This window comes from Heterodontus francisci, unplaced genomic scaffold (genome assembly GCF_036365525.1).
Source record: "Heterodontus francisci isolate sHetFra1 unplaced genomic scaffold, sHetFra1.hap1 HAP1_SCAFFOLD_922, whole genome shotgun sequence".
Lineage (NCBI taxonomy): Eukaryota > Metazoa > Chordata > Chondrichthyes > Heterodontiformes > Heterodontidae > Heterodontus > Heterodontus francisci.
This window is the reverse complement of record NW_027142176.1, coordinates 42859-59023: the sequence shown is the minus strand read 5'-3', so window position 1 is coordinate 59023 and position 16165 is coordinate 42859. Positions and strand designations below refer to the sequence as shown.

The 16165-nt window shown below is 47.3% G+C and overlaps 1 protein-coding gene across 1 annotated transcript in view; it reads left to right on the top strand.

Annotated features, from left to right (window-relative positions):
- The window catches only part of LOC137366713 (receptor-type tyrosine-protein phosphatase eta-like), a gene marked incomplete at both ends in the record, with an annotated part of 278322 nt that overhangs the window by 219576 nt on the left and 42581 nt on the right, over positions 1–16165 (top strand). The window contains one exon of the mRNA XM_068028378.1: positions 14050–14086. Coding sequence (XP_067884479.1) covers positions 14050–14086 — 37 coding nt within the window. The remainder of the gene's footprint in view (positions 1–14049; positions 14087–16165) is intronic.

Genomic DNA, 16165 nt, shown 5'->3' with positions numbered 1-16165 from the left:
CACTGTTCCCCTATTACAGCACAGTACAAACACACTTCTCCACTACTACAGCACAGTGCAAACACACTGCTCCCCTATTACAGCACAGTGCAAAAACTCTGCTCCCCTATTAAGGCACAGTACAAACACTCTGCTCCCCTATTACAGCACAGTGCAATCACACTGTTCCCCTATTACAGCACAGTGCAAACACACTGCTCCACTATTACAGCACAGTGCAAACACACTGCTCCCCTATTACAGCACTGAGCAAATTCATAGTTCTCCTATTACAGCACAGTGCAAACACACTGCTCCGCTATTACAGCACAGTGCAAACACACTGCACCACTATTACAGCACAGTGCAAACACACTGCTCCACTATTACAGAGCAGTGCAAACACACTGCTCCCCTATTACAGCACATGCATACTCACAGTTCTCCTATTACAGCACAGTGCAAACACACTGCTCTACTATAACAGCACAGTGCAAACACACTGCTCCACTATTACAGCACAGAGCAAACACACTGTTCTCCAATTACAGCACAGTGCAAACACACTGCTCTACTATTACAGCAAAGTGCAAACACACTGCTCTACTATTACAGCACAGTGCAAACACACTGCTCCACTATTAGAGCACAGTGGAAACACACTGCTCCCCTATTACAGCACAGTGCAAATACACTGCTCCCCTATTCCAACACAGTGCAATCACACTGCTCCACTATTACAGCACAGTGCATTCACACTGCTCCACTATTACAGCACAGTGTAATCACACTGCTCCCCTATTACAGCACAGTGCAATCACACTGCTCCACTATTACAGCACAGTGTGATGACACTGTTCCCCTATTACAGCACAGTAAAAACAAACTGCTCCACTATTACAGCACAGTGCAAACACACTGCTGCACTATTACAGCACAGTGCAAACACACTGTTCCCCTAGTACAGCACAGTACAAACACACTGCTCCACTATTACAGCACAGTGCAAACACACTGCTCCCCTATTACAGCACAGTGCAAACACACTGCTCCACTATTACAGCACAGTGCAAACACACTGCTCCCCTATTACAGCACAGTGCAAACACACTGCTCCCCTATTACAGCACAGTGCAAACACACTGCTCCCCTATTACAGCACAGTACAAACACTCTGCACCCCTATCACAGCACAGTGCAAACACACTGTTCCCCTATTACAGCACAGTGCAAACACACTGCTCCACTATTACAGCACAATGCAATCACACTGCTCCCCTATTACAGCACAGAGCAAATTCACAGTTCTCCTATTACAGCACAGTGCAAACACACTGCTCCCCTATTACAGCACAGTGCAAACACACTGCACCACTATTACAGCACAGTGCAAACACACTGCTCCCCTATTACAGCACAGTGCAAAAACACTGTTCCCCTGTCACAGCACAGTGCAAACACACTGCTCCACTATTACAGCACAGTGCAATCACACTGTTCCCCGATTACACACTGCTCCACTATTAATGCACAGTGCAAAAACACTGCTCCACTATTACAGCACTTTGCAAACACACTGCTCCCCTATTACGGCACAGTGCAAACACACTGCTCCCCTATTACAGCACAGTGCAAACACACTGCACCACTATTACAGCACAGTGCAAACACACTGCTCCCCTATTACAGCACAGTGCAAAAACACTGTTCCCCTGTCACAGCACAGTGCAAACACACTGCTCCACTATTACAGCACAGTGCAATCACACTGTTCCCCGATTACACACTGCTCCACTATTAATGCACAGTGCAAAAACACTGCTCCACTATTACAGCACTTTGCAAACACACTGCTCCCCTATTACGGCACAGTGCAAATACACTGCTCCCCTATTCCAACACAGTGCAATCACACTGCTCCACTATTGCAGCACAGTGCATTCACACTGCTCCACTATTACAGCACAGTGTATACACACTGCTCCCCTTTTACAGCACAGTGTATTCACACTGCTCCTCTATTACAGCACAGTGTAAACACACTGCTCCACTATTACAGCACTGTGCAAACACTCTGCTCCCCTATTACAGCACAGAGCAAACACACTGCTCCCCTATTACAGCACAGTGCAAACACACTGCCCCACTATTACAGCACAGTGCAAACACACTGCTCCCCTATTACAGCACAGAGCAAATTCACAGTTCTCCTATTACAGCACAGTGCAAACACACTGCTCCCCTATTACAGCACAGTGCATTCACACTGCTCCACTATTACAGCACAGTGCAAACACACTGCACCACTATTACAGCACAGTGCAAACACACTGCTCCACTACTACAGCACAGTGCAATCACACTGTTCCCCGATTACACACTGCTCCACTATTACAGCACAGTGCAAACACACTGCTCCCCTATTACAGCACAGAGCAAACACACTGCTCCCCTATGACAGCACAGTACAAACACTCTGCTCCCCTATTACAGCACAGTGCAAACACACTGTTCCCCTATTTCAAAACTGCACAAACACACTGCTCCCCTATTACAGCAAAGTGCAAACACACTGCTCCACTATTACAGCACATTGCAAACACACTGCTCTACTATTACAGCACAGAGCAAACTCACAGTTCTCCTATTACAGCACACTGCAAACACACTGCTCCCCTATTACAGCACAGTGCAAACACACTTTTCCCCTATTACAGCACAGTGCAAACACACTGCTCCCCTATTACAGCACAGTGCAAACACACTGCTCCACTATTGCAGCACAGTGCAATCACACTGTTCCCCTATTACAGCACAGTGCAAACAAACTTCTCCACTATTAGAGCACAGTGCAAACACACTGCTCTGCTATTACAGCACAGAGCAAACTCACAGTTCTCCTATTACAGCACAGTGCAAACACACTGCTCCCCTATTACAGCACAGTGCAAACACACTGTTCCCCGATTACAGCACAGTGCAAACACTCTGCTCCACTATTACAGCACAGTGCAATCACACTGTTCCCCTATTACAGCACAGTGCAAACACACTGCTCCACTCTTACAGCGCAGTGCAAACAAACTGCTCCACTATGACAGCACAGTGCAAACACACTGCTGCACTATTACAGCACAGTGCAAACACACTGTTCCCCTATTACAGCACAGTACAAACACACTGCTCCACTACTACAGCACAGTGCAAACACACTGCTCCACTATTACAGCACAGTGCAAACACACTGCTCCCCTATTAAGGCCAGTACAAACACTCTGCTCCCCTATTACAGCACAGTGCAATCACACTGTTCCCCTATTACAGCACAGTGCAAACACACTGCTCCACTATTACAGCACAGTGCAAACACACTGCTCACCTATTACAGCACTGAGCAAATGCACAGTTCTCCTATTACAGCACAGTGCAATCACACTGCTCCGCTATTACAGCACAGTGCAAACACACTGCACCACTATTACAGCACAGTGCAAACTCACAGTTCTCCTATTACAGCACAGTGCAAACACACTGCTCTACTATTACAGCACAGTGCAGACACACTGCTCTACTATTACAGCACAGTGCAAACTCACAGTTCTCCTATTTCAGCACTGTGCAAATTCACAGTTCTCCTATTACAGCACAGTGCAAACACACTGCTCCCCTATTACAGCACAGTGCAAACACACTGCTCCACTATTACAGCACAGTGCAATCACTCTGCTCCGCTATTACAGCACAGTGCCAACACACTGCTCCCCTATTACAGCACAGAGCAAACTCACTGTTCTCCTATTACAGCACAGTGCAAACACACTGCTCTACTATTACAGCACAGTGCAAACACACTGCTCCACTATGACAGCACAGAGCAAACACACTGTTCTCCAATTGCAGCACAGTGCAAACACACTGCTCTACTATTACAGCACAGTGCAAACACACTGCTCCACTATTACAGCACAGTGCAAACACACTGCTCCCCTATTCCAACACAGTGCAATCACACTGCTCCACTATTGCAGCACAGTGCATTCACACTGCTCCACTATTACAGCACAGTGTAAACACACTGCCCCCCTTTTACAGCACAGTGCATTCACACTGCTCCTCTATTACAGCACAGTGTAAACACACTGCTCCACTATTACAGCACAGTGCAAACACTCTGCTCCCCTATTACAGCACAGAGCAAACACACTGCTCCCCTATTACAGCACAGTGCAAACACACTGCCCCACTATTACAGCACAGTGCAAACACACTGCTCCCCTATTACAGCACAGAGCAAATTCACAGTTCTCCTATTACAGCACAGTGCAAACACACTGCTCCCCTATTACAGCACAGTGCATTCACACTGCTCCACTATTACAGCACAGTGCAAACACACTGCACCACTATTACAGCACAGTGCAAACACACTGCTCCACTACTACAGCACAGTGCAATCACACTGTTCCCCGATTACACACTGCTCCACTATTACAGCACAGTGCAAACACACTGCTACCCTATTACAGCACAGAGCAAACACACTGCTCCCCTATGATAGCACAGTACAAACACTCTGCTCCCCTATTACAGCACAGTGCAAACACACTGTTCCCCTATTTCAAAACAGCACAAACACACTGCTCGCCCATCACAGCACAGTGCAAACACACTGCTCCCCTATTACAGCAAAGTGCAAACACACTGCTCCACTATTACAGCACAGTGCAAACACACTGCTCTACTATTACAGCACAGAGCAAACTCACAGTTCTCCTATTACAGCACACTGCAAACACACTGCTCCCCTATTACAGCACAGTGCAAACACACTTTTCCCCTATTACAGCACAGTACAAACACACTGCTCCCCTATTACAGCACAGTGCAAACACACTGCTCCACTATTGCAGCACAGTGCAATCACACTGTTCCCCTATTACAGCACAGTGCAAACAAACAGCTCCACTATTACAGCACAGTGCAAACACACTGCTCTACTATTACAACACAGAGCAAACTCACAGTTCTCCTATTACAGCACAGTGCAAACACACTGCTCCCCTATTACAGCACAGTGCAAATACACTGTTCCCCTATTACAGCACAGTGCAAACATTCTGCTCCACTATTACAGCACAGTGCAATCACACTGTTCTCCTATTACAGCACAGTGCAAACACACTGCTCCACTCTTACAGCACTGTGCAAACACACTGCTCCACTATTAGAGCACAGTGCAAACGCACTGCTCTCCTATGACAGCACGGTGCAAACACACAGCTCCACAATTACAGCACAGTGCGATCACACTGTTCCCCTATACAGCGCAGTGCAAACAAACTGCTCCACTATGACAGCACAGTGCAAACACACTGCTGCACTATTACAGCACAGTGCAAACACACTGTTCCCCTATTACAGCACAGTACAAACACACTTCTCCACTACTACAGCACAGTGCAAACACACTGCTCCCCTATTACAGCACAGTGCAAACACTCTGCTCCCCTATTAAGGTACAGTACAAACACTCTGCTCCCCTATTACAGCACAGTGCAATCACACTGCTCCCCTATTACAGCACTGAGCAAATTCATAGTTCTCCTATTACAGCACAGTGCAAACACACTGCTCCGCTATTACAGCACAGTGCAAACACACTGCACCACTATTACAGCACAGTGCAAACACACTGCTCCACTATTACAGAGCAGTGCAAACACACTGCTCCCCTATTACAGCACATGCATACTCACAGTTCTCCTATTACAGCACAGTGCAAACACACTGCTCTACTATAACAGCACAGTGCAAACACACTGCTCCACTATTACAGCACAGTGCAAACACACTGCTCCCCTATTACAGCACAGTGCAAACACACTGCTCCACTGTTACAGCACAGTGCAATCACACTGTTCCCCTATTACACACAGCTCCACTATTGCAGCACAGTGCAAACACACTGCTCCACTCATAGAGCACAGAGCAAACACACTGCTCCACTATTACAGCACTTTGCAAACACACTGCTCCCCTATTACAGCACAGTGCAAATACACTGCTCCCCTATTCCAACACAGTGCAATCACACTGCTCCACCATTACAGCACAGTGTAAACACACTGCTCCACTATTACAGCACAATGCGATCACACTGTTCCCCTATTACAGCACAGTGCAATCACACTGCTCCACTATTACAGCACAGTGCAAACACACTGCTCCACTTTTACTGCACAGTGCAAACACACTGTTCTACTATGACAGCACAGTGCAATCACACAGTTCTCCTATTACACACAGCTCCACTATTACAGCACTTTGCAAACACACTGCTCCCCTATTACAGCACAGTGCAAACACACTGTTCCCCTATTACACACAGCTCCACTATTGCAGCACAGTGCAAACACACTGCTCCACTCATAGAGCACAGAGCAAACACACTGCTCCACTATTACAGCACTTTGCAAACACACTGCTCCCCTATTACAGCACAGTGCAAATACACTGCTCCCCTATTCCAACACAGTGCAATCACACTGCTCCACCATTACAGCACAGTGCATTCACACTGCTCCACTATTACAGCAATTTGTAAACACACTGCTCCACTATTACAGCACAATGCGATCACACTGTTCCCCTATTACAGCACAGTGCAATCACACTGCTCCACTATTACAGCACAGTGCAAACACACTGCTCCACTTTTACTGCACAGTGCAAACACACTGTTCTACTATGACAGCACAGTGCAATCACACAGTTCTCCTATTACACACAGCTCCACTATTACAGCACAGTGCAAACACACTGCTCCACTCTTACAGCACAGAGCAAACACACTGCTCCACTATTACAGCACTTTGCAAACACACTGCTCCCCTATTACAGCACAGAGCAAATACACTGCTCCCCTATTCCAACACAGTGCAAATACACTGCTCCCCTATTCCAACACAGTGCAATCACACTGCTCCCCTATTACAGCACAGTGCATTCACACTGCTCCACTATTACAGCACAGTGTCAACACACTGCTCCCCTATTACAGCACAGTGCAAACACACTGCTCCACTATTACAGCACAGTGCGATCACACTGTTCCCCTATTACAGCACAGTGCAAACACACTGCTCCACTATTACAGCACAGTGCAAACACCCTGTTCCCCTATTACAGCACAGTGCAAACACCCTGTTCCCCTATTACAGGACAGTGCAAACACACAGCTCCACTATTACAGCACAGTGCAAACACACTGCTCCACTATTACAGCACAGAGCAAACACACTTCTCCACTATTACAGCACAGAGCCAACACACTGCTCCACTATTGCAGCACAGTGCAAACACACAGTTCCCCTATTACAGCACAGTGCAAACACCCTGTTCCCCTATTACAGGACATTGCAAACACACTGCTCCACTATTACAGCAGAGTGCAAACACATTGCTTCCCTATTACAGCACAGTGCAAACACCCTGTTCCCCTATTACAGGACAATGCAAACACACTGCTCCCCTATTACTGCACCGTGCAAACACCCTGTTCCCCTTTTGCAGGACAGTGCAAACACACTGCTCCACTATTACAGCACAGTGCAAACACCCTGTGCCCCTATTACAGGACAGTGCAAACACACAGCTCCACTATTACAGCACAGAGCAAGCACACTGCTTCCCTATTACAGCACAGTGCAAACACACTGCTTCCCTATTACAGCACAGTGCAAACACACTGCTCCCCTTTTACAGCACAGTGCAAACACACTGCTCCACTATTACAGCACAGTGCAAACACACTGCTTCCCTGTTGCAGCACAGAGCAAACACACAGCTCCTCTATTACAGCACAGAACAAACACACAGCTTCCCTATTACAGCACAGAACAAACACACTGCTTCCCTATTACAGCACAGAACAAACACACAGCTCCCCTATTACAGCACAGTGCAAACACACTGTTCCCCTATTACAGCACAGTGCAAACACACAGCTCCCCTATTACAGCACAGAACAAACACACAGCTCCCCTATTACAGCACAGTGCAAACACACTGTTCCCCTATTACAGCACAGTGCAAACACACAGCTCCCCTATTACAGCACAGAACAAACACACAGCTCCCCTATTGCAGCACAGAACAAACACACTGCTCCCCTATTACAGCACAGTGCAAACACACTGTTCCCCTATTACAGCACAGTGCAAACACACAGCTCCCCTATTACAGCACAGAACAAACACACAGCACCCCTATTGCAGCACAGAACAAACACACTGCTCCCCTATTACAGCACAGTGCAAACACACTGTTCCCCTATTACAGCACAGTGCAAACACACAGCTCCCCTATTACAGCACAGAACAAACACACAGCTCCCCTATTACAGCACAGTGCATTGTTCGGTGTTCTGTGCATACTTGGTGTGATTGTTGTGGCCACCAGATTAGCCTGTGCAATAAAGCTTTCAGGTGTTAAAAGAACATGTCAATCGGAAAAGCCTGGATGAGGAATGTGTTTACATGATGTGGATGGCCTATTGGGAATAAAGGTGTCCCCGAACACAAAAACGCCACAACGCGGCCCCAGTTGAGTCCATCGCGGAACAGCTCCTCGGCCACACCTTCAAATAGCCCGCAGGTGGTGTCCGGCTCGAAACGCATCTGCAGCGTAATGTCGGCGAATTCCTGCTGGTACTGGCGCTCAAAGCTGTCGCCCACCTCCTGGAGGACGCGGTGAGCTTTCTCGGTGGCGATGGTGGGAGCTGATGAAATGTTTTATTCCATGGCCCCCTTCCCCCACCCCCTCTCCCTCCCTCGCACCCCTTCCCCCCACCACACCCCCTTCCCCTGCACCCCCTCCCCTAGCCCACTGCAGCCCCCTTCCCAGCTCGCCCCGCACCCCCTTCCCTCCACCCCTTCCCATCGCACCCCTCCCCCCTCATCCCCTCCCCCCCGCACCCCCGCACCCCCTTCCCCCCACCTCCTGCCACTGGCATCCACCTACCCTTGTATCGGGGCCCTAACAACCCCACTGCCTTATGGGCGTCTCGGGAGAGACCAAGACTAAGGAAGTAAACCCTAACAGATAATCCAGAGCGGAACCCCGTAGGCGGTCATGTGTCACCTTTGGAATGTTTCCGGCAGTTCCTGCAGCCATACTGGTGCCAAACGTCATGCTCTTCACTCCTTTGGACCCCACCAGAAAGGCCGAGAGGGGTGTTTTGATGCTTGGCAACTCTCAACCTCCATACATTCGCCCAGGCATGCGCCATGGAGAGGTCACTCCATAGTTGCCTCACAGCGACCGAAACAACACGGAAGGCAGCAGTTACGGGTTATAAGTCCAGCTAAATTGGCATAGAGATTGGGCACCACAGGTTGCCTTTGTCGGTGGGAGAGGTCATCGCACCTCACTGGACAGCTACTGCCCGCCTCAAACAGGGCAGCCCCCGGTCAATAAGGTTCTGTCCCGCCACAGTCTACCTGCTTCAATGGGTGCTTGGAGCTCAGGGTCATTGCCCGAAAAGTGGACTGCAACACAACACCAAACAGCAGGACAAAAAAAGGAAAGAAGGTACCAGCCCTTCGTTTTGCAAGCTGGAACATCAGAACTATGTGTCCTGGCCTGTCGGAAGACCTTACACAAATCAACGATCCTCGGAAGACCGCCATCATTAACACTGAGCTCAGTAGACTCAATGTGGACATTGCAGCACTTCAGGAGACGCGGATCTCTGAAAGCAAGACTACACCTTCTTCTGGCAGGGCAGGGATCCTGAAGAACCAAGACAGCATGGAGTGGGCTTCGCCATCAGAAACTCCTTGCTCAGCATGATAGAGCCTTCCTCAAATGGCTCGGAACGCATACTGTCCATCCGACTGCTCACCACCTCTGGTCCAGTACACCTACTCTGCATCTATGCTCCAACACTCTGCTCCCTACCTGAAGTTAAAGACCAGTTCTACGAGCAACTCCATAACATCATTAGCAGCATCCCCAACACCGAACACCTATTCCTGCTGGGGGACTTTAATGCCAGGGTTGGGGCCGACCATGACTCATGGCCCTCCTGCCTTGGGCGCTATGGCGTTGGAAGGATGAATGAGAACGGGCAGAGACTGCTTGAGTTGTGTACCTATCATAACCTCTGCATCACCAACTTGTTCTTTCACACTAAACCGTCACCAGGTTTCATGGAGGCACCCAAGATCGCGTCTTTGGCACCAGCTAGACCTCATCGTCACAAGGCGAGCCGCCTTAAACAGTGTTCAAATCACACGCAGCTTCCACAGTGCGGACTGCGACACCGACCACTCCCTGGTGTGCAGCAAGGTTAGACTCAGACCAAAGAAGTTGCATCATTCCAAGCAGAAGGGCCACCCGCGCATCAACACGAGCAGAATTTCTCACCCACAGCTGTTACAAAAATTTCTAAATTCACTTGTAACAGCCCTTCAAAACACTCCCACAGGGGATGCTGAGACCAAGTGGGCCCACATCAGAGACGCCATCTATGAGTCAGCTTTGACCACCTACGGCAAACGTGCGAAGAGAAATGCAGACTGGTTTCAATCTCATAATGAAGAGCTGGAACCTGTCATAGCCGCTAAGCGCATTGCACTGTTGAACTACAAGAAAGCCCCCAGCGATTTAACATCCGCAGCACTTAAAGCAGCCAGAAGCACTGCACAAAGAACAGCCAGGCGCTGCGCAAATGACTACTGGCAACACCTATGCAGTCATATTCAGCTGGCCTCAGACACCGGAAACATCAGAGGAATGTATGATGGCATGAAGAGAGCTCTTGGGCCAACCATCAAGAAGATCGCCCCCCTCAAATCTAAATCAGGGGACATAATCACTGACCAACACAAACAGATGGACCGCTGGGTTGAGCACTACCTAGAACTGTACTCCAGGGAGAATGTTGTCACTGAGACTGCCCTCAATGCAGCCCAGCCTCTACCAGTCATGGATGAGCTGGACATACAGCCAACCAAATCGGAACTCAGTGATGCCATTGATTCTCTAGCCAGCGGAAAAGCCCCTGGGAAGGATAACATTACCCCTGAAATAATCAAGAGTGCCAAGCCTGCTATACTCTCAGCACTACATGAACTGCTATGCCTGTGCTGGGACGAGGGAGCAGTACCCCAGGACATGCGCGATGCCAATATCATCACCCTCTATAAAAACAAAGGTGACCGCGGTGACTGCAACAACTACTGTGGAATCTCCCTGCTCAGCATAGTGGGGAAAGTCTTCGCTCGAGTCATTTTAAACAGACTCCAGAAGCTGGCCGAGCGCGTCTACCCTGAGGCACACTGTGGCCTTCGGGCAGAGAGATCCACCATTGACATGCTGTTCTCCCTTCGTCAGATACAGGAGAAATGCCGCGAACAAATGTCCCTCTACGTTACTTTCATTGATCTCACCAAAGCCTTTGACCTCGTCAGCAGACGTGGTCTCTTCAGACTACTAGAAAAGATTGGATGCCCACCAAAACTACTAAGTATCATCACCTCATTCCATGACAATATGAAAGGCACAATTCAGCATTGCGGCACCTCATCAGACCCCTTTCCTATCCTGAGTGGCGTGAAACAGGGCTGTGTTCTCGCACCTACACTGTTTGGGATCTTCTTCTCCCTGCTGCTCTCACATGTGTTCAAGTCTTCAGAAGAAGGAATTTTCCTCCACACAAGATCAGGGGGCAGGTTGTTCAACTTTTCCCGTCTAAGAGCGAAGTCCAAAGTACGGAAAGTCCTCATCAGGGAACTCCTCTTTGCTGACGATGCTGCTTTAACATCTCACACTGAAGAGTGCCTGCAGAGTCTCATCGACAGGTTTGCGGCTGCCTGCACCGAATTTGGCCTAACCATCAGCCTCAAGAAAATGAACATCATGGGGCAGGACGTCAGAAATGCTCCATCCATCAATATTGGCTACCACGCTCTTGAAGTGGTTCAAGAGTTCACCTACCTAGGCTCAACTCTCACCAGTAACCTGTCTCTAGATGCAGAAATCAACAAGCGCATGGGAAAGGCTTCCACTGCTATGTCCAGACTGGCCAAGAGAGTGTGGGAAAATGGCGCACTGACAAGGAACACAAAAGTCCGAGTGTATCAGGCCTGTGTCCTCAGTACCTTGCTCTATGGCAGCGAGGCCTGGACAACGTATGTCAGCCAAGAGCGACGTCTCAATTCATTCCATCTTCGCTGCCTCCGGAGAATACTTGGCATCAGGTGGCAGGATCGTATCTCCAACACAGAAGTCCTCGAGGCGGCCAACATCCCCAGCTTATACACACTACTGAGCCAGCGGTGCTTGAGATGGCTTGGCCATGTGAGCCACATGGAAGATGGCAGGATCCCCAAAGACACATTGTACAGCGAGCTCGCCACTGGCACCAGACCCACCGGCCGTCCATGTCTCCGCTATAAAGACGTCTGCAAACGCGACATGAAATCGTGTGACATTGATCACAAGTCGTGGGAGTCAGTTGCCAGCATTCGCCAGAGCTGGCGGGCAGCCATAAAGACAGGGCTAAAATGTGGCGAGTCAAAGAGACTTAGTAGTTGGCAGGAAAAAAGACAGAGGCGCAAGGAGAGAGCCAACTGTGCAACAGCCCCGACAACCAACTTTATCTGCAACACCTGTGGAAGAGTCTGTCACTCTAGAATTGGCCTTTATAGCCACTCCAGGCGCTGCTCCACACACCACTGACCACCTCCAGGCGCTTACCCATTGCCTGTCGAAACAAGGAGGCCAAAGAAGAAGAAACACACAGCTCCACTATTACAGCACAGTGCAAACACACAGCTCCACTATTACAGCACAGTGCAAACACACTGCTCCACTATTACAGCACTGAGCAAACACATTGCTCCACTATTACAGCACAGAGCAAACACACTGCTTCCCTATTACAGCACAGAGCAAACACACTGCTCTACTATTACAGCACAGTGCAAACACACTGCTTCCCTATTACAGCACAGTGCAAACACACTGCTCCACTATTAAAGCACAGTGCAAACACACTGTTCCCCTATTACAGCACAGTGCAAACACACTGCTCCCCTATTACAGCACAGTGCAAACACACTGCTCCACTATTACAGCACAGTGCAAACACACTGCTTCCCTATTACAGCACAGTGCAAACACACTGCTCCCCTATTACACACAGCTCCACTATTTCAGCACAGAGCAAACACACTGCTCCCCTATTACACACTGATCCTCTATTACAGCACAGAGCAAACACACTGATCCCCTATTACACACAGCTCCACTATTTCAGCACAGAGCAAACACACTGCTCCCCTATTACACACAGCTCCACTATTACAGCACAGAGCAAACACACTTCTACCCTATTACACACTGATCCTCTATTACAGCACAGAGCAAACACACTTCTACCCTATTATAAACTGATCTTCTATTACAGCACAGAGCAAATACACTGCTCCCCTATTACACACTGCTCCACTATTACAGCAGAGAGCAAACACACTTCTACCCTATTACACACAGCTCCACTATTACAGCAGAGAGCAAACACACTTCTACCCTATTACAAACTGATCCTCTATTACAGCACAGAGCAAACACACTTCTACCCTATTACAAACTGATCCTCTTTTACAGCACAGAGCAAATACACTGCTCCCCTATTACACACAGCTCCACTATTACAGCAGAGAGCAAACACACTTCTACCCTATTACGCACAGCTCCACTATTACAGCACAGAGCAAACACACTTCTACCCTATTACAAACTGATCCTCTTTTACAGCACAGAGCAAATACACTGCTCCCCTATTACACACAGCTCCACTATTACAGCAGAGAGCAAACACACTTCTACCCTATTACGCACAGCTCCACTATTACAGCACAGAGCAAACACACTTCTACCCTATTACAAACTGATCCTCTATTACAGCATAGTGCAAACTCATTGCTCCTCTGTTACAGCACAATGTGAACACACTGCTCTCTTTTTACAGCACAGTGCTAACACACTCCATCTCTATTACAGGGATACAAGAATCCAAACTATTACATCGCGACACAAGGTAGGTCCATCCATCTGCACGGTCTGGATCGAGGAAGAGGGGGCCTGTAATTGAGTCCTCTGCACAACTTGTTAAAGGGCCTTACCTCTTAGGAATAAGGCTTGCCCTTGTACATCCCTGTAGCTCATATTAATTAAACAGTAAGATCTCACTGACCAACTACACACTCTAGGAAATAAGAGCAGGTGCAGGCCATCAGCCCATTGAACCTGCTGTGCCATTCAATTAGATCATGACTGATCATCTACCTCAATGCCACTTTCCCCAGACCCCTTGCTTGATGTCATTAGTATCCAGAAAGCTATCAATTTCTGTCTTGAACATGAAGTGATTTACAACTTTAACCCCTTATAGGGACTAAACCAAATCAGGAATACATCCCAATGAATTTTTTTAAATTAAGTTCAAAGCAGGCAAACTCTTATAGACAGTTATTTGGGTCCAAAGAATTGAACTAGTTTTCCCTCAAAGAAAGAAAACTAACAGAGAATATTACCATCTTTCAGAAAGCCATAATTATTAAAAATAGGCTAAGCCATAAATTTCCTGGATATTATAAGGGTCTGGGAAACTTTCTTCAATACGTATCGTCTCTACATGAGACGATTTATTAACTTTGATATATTTATTAAAGAATTTAACATGCAATGCACTTTTAAGTGGATAAGTGGGTACTGCCTGTGTGGAGTTTGCAAGTTCTCCCTGTGACCGTGTGGGTTTTCGCCGGGTGCTCCGGTTTCCTCCTACAGCCAAAGACTTGCAGGTTGATAGGTAAATTGGCCATTGTAAATTGCCCCTAGCGTAGGTAGGTGGTAGGGAATATGGGATTACTGTAGGGTTAGTATAAATGGGTGGTTGTTGGTCGGCACAGACTCGATGGGCCGAAGGGCCTGTTTCAGTGCTGTATCTCCAAAAATAAAAATAAAAGTATACTACAATATCAAAGATTACTAAGTGGTGGAAAACATAAACTTATTTCTAAAATAGAATCCAAAAGTTCAATGTTGACAATGTTACAGCAAATTATCTTCAAATATCCATCAACATTCGAAGTAAACTGTTACCTTAAATTCCCCGAGTAATCCTCCTGCTTAACAAGACAAAACACTTTCAGTTCAGAGCAGAATTCTCTTGTCATGCAGTCAGCTGTTCTTACCATTGGTCGAGAAGCATTGATGAGGAATTCAATACCCCTGATTTTCTGATTCAAAACTCTCACATTTATACTGTTTCTACTCTATTAACTCATCTTTAGGAATGTAGTTGTTACCTTTCTGGGCGTGTTTTTCCTGCTTTTGTTATCCATATATGGTAATATCATTACTTATTCCCAATTATGGTAATATCATTCCCAATTAATTATCTGCTGAGAATTCCCTTCTCATGAAGTTGTGAGCTTTTATCTGGTCAAAATGTTCATCGTGTTTTATAGTAACACTAAGACTGAACTTCATAAATGTGTTTTATACGTAAAAGCTTTTTAATTAAATTTGTGCAGTAATTTTTTCCCTTTTGGGTTAAATTGGGTTTCTGTGGCATGTGTGTTTTGTAGGTAACATTCCACCTTGTGATTGATCATCTCCTGAAGTCAGTCTGTCTTATATCATTAACATTATTAACTCATTCGGATTATAGTTATCAGTACGGAACTCTCTCATTTACTCAAAAGGCATTGCTGGTTCACATTCCAATGGAACAGGGATGTTCATGGATTTTTAACTCTGCCCTTAAAGGGAATTTCAGAGAGTCTGAAAACTGACCATTTATTCAATCTTTCATTCTAAATGCTGTAATGTATTCATTATATCTAAATTCGACCTAATTAAGTCGATTGTACCCATATTTCATCACAAACATCCTTCACTATTGAGCTTCCACAGCCCTCTGGGGTAGAAAATTAATAGATTCACCATCCTCTGAATAAAGAAATTCCTCCTGATCTCAGTCTTAACCAGCCGGCCTCTAATTCAGAGACTGTGTCCCTGGTTCGAGACTCAGCAGCCAGAGGAAACATCCTCGAAACATCCACCCATCATAAACTCCAGAGACAATATACAGGCCCAGTTTCCACAATCTCCC